This window comes from Mizuhopecten yessoensis, unplaced genomic scaffold (assembly GCF_002113885.1).
Source record: "Mizuhopecten yessoensis strain PY_sf001 unplaced genomic scaffold, ASM211388v2 scaffold2441, whole genome shotgun sequence".
Classification (NCBI taxonomy): Eukaryota; Metazoa; Mollusca; class Bivalvia; order Pectinida; family Pectinidae; genus Mizuhopecten; species Mizuhopecten yessoensis.
In genome coordinates this window covers 451,689-459,041 of record NW_018404548.1, presented here as the reverse complement: position 1 = coordinate 459,041, position 7,353 = coordinate 451,689, and the positions used below count along the sequence as shown (strand labels likewise).

The following is a 7,353-nucleotide window of genomic DNA, read 5'->3' as shown; positions in this document are numbered from 1 at the left end:
CCACCCCCTTCCGTGTAATTTAGGCTCTTGTGTCTCCCTAGTCACCCGCCCTCCATGTGATTTAGGCTCTTGTGCCTCTCTAGTCTCTGGCCTCCCTGTGGTCCTGACTGTTGTAAGAACGTAAGAACTCCATACAGACTTAATGGTAGTGCGATTTGAGGCAGTTCAGATATGAGAGCTTAAATAGTGTAGGATTCATTGATTTCAAAACTATTTTGACAGGGAATTCCCTAAACCTCCAAGCTGTGATTTCGTTGGTTTGGGTGTAAGCATCTTATCAACAGCTAAGCTAACTAATTAAGGACGTTCCTCAATGTGTTTAATTAAGGCGTGTCTGCTTGAAGCGGTAAGGTGCTGATCTGATGCCTACTTCAGAGTGTTACATCCGGTCACATTATACTGACAAATGTTGAACTAGACCGCAATGAACAAAACTTACTTTTCTGCAACATTTGGACAGAAAACAAGAGAATAGCGGAGCGCTAAAAAACACCGTACTTCAAACTGAAAATCAATCAAACTTGGGCAAAATATTAACGAAGGAAAGATACCCTCGGAGATCCCGTGAAAATACACTAGGGCCCGTATTCATGAAAATGTTCTCCTGTTCAAACTCAGACTTTGTGCTCAAGCCCGTTTTCTTATTCCGGTAATAAAGTGATAATAATTAACAATTCGTCAATGATTCAGAAGAATGTTTGACAGGCTTCTGGCAGAGTACCGTTATAATGCCTAGATCTATGCGAGTTTAAAGAAAGTTGACTTGAGCACAGAATCAAATCTTGAGCATAGCCGGTTTCATGAATACCGGTGTTCCTGAAAGGTAAGCATGTGTCTGTTGACCTCCAGGTTATGCTACATTTCTATCATATCGAGTGATAACGAGCTTGTTTTGTGTGGTAATAACGCTGTTTTACATTTGCAGGGTCTGGGTTGCTGCAGTGATTACAGTGTGTCGTTCCACTACATGAGTCCGGCAGACATGTACCTGATGGACTATCTGGTATATCACCTCCGCCCCTTCGGTCTCCATCGTATAGACAAGAAAACGAACTACTTTTTACCTGTGGGAAAAAAGTGAATACCATATGGAGTGGTTTAGTAATACAGAAACAAACATACCAATACATATATGTAACTACTGCATTTTTACATGCTCTTAGTAATGCTTATTTCCCATGGAATGTGCTGTCAGTATGCACGTTACTTGCCATCAACATCCCTGTTTCCTGTGACGTGCCACCAATATCCCTGTTTCCTGTGACGTGCCACCAATATCCCTGTTTGCTGTGACGTGCCATCAATATCCCTGTTTCCTGTGACGTGCCACCAATATCCCTGTTTCCTGTGACGTGCCACCAATATCCCTGTTTCCTGTGACGTGCCACCAATATCCCTGTTTCCTGTGACGTGCCACCAATATCCCTGTTTCCTGTGACGTGCCACCAATATCCCTGTTTCCTGTGACGTGCCACCAATATCCCTGTTTCCTGTGACGTGCCACCAATATCCCTGTTTCCTGTGACGTGCCACCAATATCCCTGTTTCCTGTGACGTGCCACCAATATCCCTGTTTCCTGTGACGTGCCACCAATATCCCTGTTTCCTGTGACGTGCCACCAATATCCCTGTTTCCTGTGACGTGCCACCAATATCCCTGTTTCCTGTGACGTGCCACCAATATCCCTGTTTCCTGTGACGTGCCACCAATATCCCTGTTTCCTGTGACGTGCCACCAATATCCCTGTTTCCTGTGACGTGCCACCAATATCCCTGTTTCCTGTGACGTGCCACCAATATCCCTGTTTCCTGTGACGTGCCACCAATATCCCTGTTTCCTGTGACGTGCCATCAATATCCCTGTTTCCTGTGACGTGCCATCAATATCCCTGTTTCCTGTGACGTGCCATTAATGTTTTTCTGTGATTTGCTACATGCATAATACGGTAACATGTGTCTATAAGGAGTTTAACTGTCTCGTGCGGAGACGAATACAGCCAGCAGAGTTAACATGAGTCACTTCTCTGGCTCGCGATACCAAAGGAACAATTGGTCAACATAACGTTTAGAAAAACGACACAGGATTCGGTTACACATCGAGTGAAGGATTCGTCTCACATAAAGTGCACAATATTTACAATAGGTGTGTCAGTATGTGAGACGAATCCTTAAAGTATTTCGAGAGTGACTACAAAATATGATTTGTCCAGGAGTGTAATTTTGTTGCAATCTTCTAAAAAAAAAACACACTTGTTGAGCCATGACTTCATCATAAAGCGAACCGACTGGCCAAAAACATTTTCTGTTTTCTGCAATTTGGTCGGATGCGGTTCCACCAGAAATTAGTCCCACACTTGAATATGACATTTTGCGATCGCCTTTTACCTGTCGTCATCCGGCGGCGGTCCTCCATCATCAATACGTAGGAATTTACGTTTGTGACTTCTTCTCAAAACCTGCTGAATCGATATCAGTAAAATTTTGAAGGACGGTTTCATAGTCTAAGACAAACAAAACAAAAATATTGATCCCATCGCTAGGGGCTTCAGGAGCCAAAGAGGAGTCAAATTAGCTAAAGTTTCAACAATCTTCTTTTTGTTCAAACCCACATACCAGAATCAAATACATGTACTCTTCTAATTGTTAATTTTATTACCCCCGGGTCACCCATCCTTCTCTCCAAGAGTGGGTAAAGTTCCTATAGCTGTGGTAGGGAAACAACAGTTTTGAGTAGAGTTTTTGTTTTTAGTGCGAAATCATTCAAACTTGATTCGAATGATTATCATGTGAAGGCAGTTTGATGGTGTGAAAATTCATCTCGAAGACCCTGACACATCGTTAGGGATTGAGGCAGGGGGTCCAAAGGGTTGAGCTGGGCAAACATCTTCAGTGTCAAATACGATAAAATCCAAAAAATTTCATTGATGGAAAGTTCCTTAGGTGCTTCATCAAAATCATCAATTGCATTACCCCGGGGTCTCCTTTTTCCCTGGAGAGCGGTAAATCTTAATATGGAATTTACACGTTTCGGTGTATTTTCAGCTGGATATAATTCAAACTTGTTTTTGTCTGAATCCACAGTTTAGATGCCATATTTAGTTTATTAATGTACTGACCAACAAACAAGTTGTATATAACGACTTAGGTGACCTTGGGGCCTTTTGTTATGCTGACTTTAAAACACGATGTGTTTGCCGAACGTTTGCACGTGTTATTATATATAATATTTAATCATCATTGCATGTACGTTACAAAATGTATTGATAAATATAATGAATTATTGCCATACCATTAATAGACATATGTTTTTACTTTTACTTCGCTTCATTTACATTTACATAATTTCGCTTCAATTAGAGAGTATTTGATAACAGTATACATCGGACGCCAATTTTATTACTGTTCCGCCGAAAGTTATAGATCTTAAATGGGACTCGTGTGTACTAGAGTTGTTAATACAGGGACTCGTGTGTACTAGAGTTTATACAGGGACTCCTGTGTACTAGAGTTTATACAGGGACTCCTGTGTAATAGAGTTTATACAGGGACTCCTGGGTACTAGAGTATATACAGGGACTCCTGTGTACTAGAGTTTATACAGGGACTCCTGTGTACTAGAGTATATACAGGGACTCCTGGGTACTAGAGTATATACAGGGACTCCTGGGTACTAGAGTATATACAGGGACTCCTGGGTACTAGAGTTTATACAGGGACTCTTGTGTACTAGAGTTTATACAGGGACTCCTGTGTACTAGAGTTTATACAGGGCCTCCTGTGTAATAGAGTCTATACAGGGACTCCTGTTTAATAGAGTTTATACAGGCACTCCTGTGTACTAGAGTCTATACAGGGACTCCTGTGTACTAGAGTTTATACAGGGACTCTTGTGTACTATAGAGTTTATACAAGGACTCCTGTGTACTATAGAGTTTATACAGGGACTCCTGTGTACTAGAGTCTATACAGGGGCTCCTGTGTAATAGAGTTTATACAGGGACTCCTGTGTACTAGAGTTTATACAGGGACTCCTGTGTAATAGAGTTTATACAGGCACTCCTGTGTAATAGAGTCTATACAGGGACTCCTGTGTACTAGAGTTTATACAGGGACTCTTGTGTACTATAGAGTTTATACAGGGACTCCTGTGTAATTGAGTCTATACAGGGACTCCTGTGTACTAGAGTTTATACAGGGATTCCTGTGTAATAGAATATATACAGGGACTCCTGTGTAATAGAGTTTATACAGGGACTCTTGTGTACTATAGAGTTTATACAGGGACTCCTGTGTACTAGAGTCTATACAGGGACTCCTGTGTACTAGAGTTTATACAGGGATTCCTGTGTAATAGAATATATACAGGGACTCCTGTGTAATAGAGTTTATACAGGGACTCTTGTGTACTATAGAGTTTATACAGGGACTCCTGTGTACTAGAGTCTATACAGGGACTCCTGTGTACTAGAGTTTATACAGGGATTCCTGTGTAATAGAATATATACAGGGACTCCTGTGTAATAGAGTTTATACAGGGACTCTTGTGTACTATAGAGTTTATACAGGGACTCCTGTGTACTATAGAGTTTATACAGGGACTCCTGTGTACTAGAGTTTATACAGGGACTCCTGTGTACTAGAGTTCAGTTGATACATGGAATCGCATTTTTTTCCATGTTTAATGGATTAGGGGAAAACGTTTAAGTTTGAATATGTAAAACGGTTAATGTTGTATTGAATATTTTTAAATGTCTAATGGTGTTATGAATGAATTATTAATTTTAATATTTTTATAGTTTCCTAATTGTTGAGCTTATAGCTGATGGGAGTATCTGTTCCTAACCAATATACATGTAGTTATCGGAAGTGTATAGTGATCGGTATCCTCCTGTCCTAGTTTTCCCAATAGGGCTATACATTGTATCATGAAGCTATGTTGCGTTGCTATTTACCAAATTATAATAAATGATTATCACAACTTATATCTTCTCATAATCGTCTGTGACTATGTAGCGCACTAGGAACCAAGTGATCGTCTACACGTAGTTCAAGCCGTGTTAATGTGTCCCGGGGATATTAGATTCATGTTATCAAGAGATAACACAAGCCAAACGACACCGGGTGATGTCCGCGTAAACAGGAAACCCATCCCAACTACGTAACTATCTTATTTATAATCGTATTTCTATCTCACTACGTATATATCAGGATCATCATGCAGACAATCGTATTTCTATCTCACTGCGTATATATCAGGATCATCATGTAGACAATCGTATTTCTATCTCACTAAGTATATATCAGGATCATTATATAGACAATCGTATTTCTATCTCACTACGTATATATCAGGATCATCATGTAGACAATCGTATTTCTATCTCACTACGTATATATCAGGATCATCATGTAGACAATCGTATTTCTATCTCACTACGTATATATCAGGATCATCATGTAGACAATCGTATTTCTATCTCACTACGTATATATCAGGATCATCATGTAGACAATCGTATTTCTATCTCACTACGTATATATCAGGATCATCATGTAGACAATCGTATTTCTATCTCACTACGTATATATCAGGATCATCATGTAGACAATCGTATTTCTATCTCACTACGTATATATCAGGATCATCATGTAGACAATCGTATTTCTATCTCACTACGTATATATCAGGATCATCATGTAGACAATCGTATTTCTATCTCACTACGTATATATCAGGATCATCATGTAGACAATCGTATTTCTATCTCACTACGTATATATCAGGATCATCATGTAGACAATCGTATTTCTATCTCACTACGTATATATCAGGATCATCATGTAGACAATCGTATTTCTATCTCACTACGTATATATCAGGATCATCATGTAGACAATCGTATTTCTATCTCACTACGTATATATCAGGATCATCATGTAGACAATCGTATTTCTATCTCACTACGTATATATCAGGATCATCATGTAGACAATCGTATTTCTATCTCACTACGTATATATCAGGATCATCATGTAGACAATCGTATTTCTATCTCACTACGTATATATCAGGATCATCATGTAGACAATCGTATTTCTATCTCACTACGTATATATCAGGATCATCATGTAGACAATCGTATTTCTATCTCACTACGTATATATCAGGATCATCATGTAGACAATCGTATTTCTATCTCACTACGTATATATCAGGATCATCATGTAGACAATCGTATTTCTATCTCACTACGTATATATCAGGATCATCATGTAGACAATCGTATTTCTATCTCACTACGTATATATCAGGATCATCATGTAGACAATCGTATTTCTATCTCACTACGTATATATCAGGATCATCATGTAGACAATCGTATTTCTATCTCACTACGTATATATCAGGATCATCATGTAGACAATCGTATTTCTATCTCACTACGTATATATCAGGATCATCATGTAGACAATCGTATTTCTATCTCACTACGTATATATCAGGATCATCATGTAGACAATCGTATTTCTATCTCACTACGTATATATCAGGATCATCATGTAGACAATCGTATTTCTATCTCACTACGTATATATCAGGATCATCATGTAGACAATCGTATTTCTATCTCACTACGTATATATCAGGATCATCATGTAGACAATCGTATTTCTATCTCACTACGTATATATCAGGATCATCATGTAGACAATCGTATTTCTATCTCACTACGTATATATCAGGATCATCATGTAGACAATCGTATTTCTATCTCACTACGTATATATCAGGATCATCATGTAGACAATCGTATTTCTATCTCACTACGTATATATCAGGATCATCATGTAGACAATCGTATTTCTATCTCACTACGTATATATCAGGATCATCATGTAGACAATCGTATTTCTATCTCACTACGTATATATCAGGATCATCATGTAGACAATCGTATTTCTATCTCACTACGTATATATCAGGATCATCATGTAGACAATCGTATTTCTATCTCACTACGTATATATCAGGATCATCATGTAGACAATCGTATTTCTATCTCACTACGTATATATCAGGATCATCATGTAGACAATCGTATTTCTATCTCACTACGTATATATCAGGATCATCATGTAGACAATCGTATTTCTATCTCACTACGTATATATCAGGATCATCATGTAGACAATCGTATTTCTATCTCACTACGTATATATCAGGATCATCATGTAGACAATCGTATTTCTATCTCACTACGTATATATCAGGATCATAATATAAACAATTGTATTTCTATCGCACTACGTTTATATCAGGAGCATCATGTAGACAATCGTATTTCTATCGCG

The 7,353-nt window shown here is 38.6% G+C and overlaps 1 protein-coding gene across 2 annotated transcripts in view; it reads left to right on the top strand.

Moving 5' to 3' along the window:
* LOC110446011 (glycoprotein-N-acetylgalactosamine 3-beta-galactosyltransferase 1-like) overlaps positions 1–4,982 on the top strand; it is a 29,835-nt gene extending 24,853 nt beyond the window's left edge. For both annotated transcript variants that reach the window (XM_021490941.1, XM_021490940.1), the window contains exon 5: positions 926–4,982. In XM_021490941.1, coding sequence (XP_021346616.1) covers positions 926–1,081 — 156 coding nt within the window. In that variant the 3' untranslated portion in view covers positions 1,082–4,982. The remainder of the gene's footprint in view (positions 1–925) is intronic.
* Positions 4,983–7,353: the final 2,371 nt, after the last annotated feature.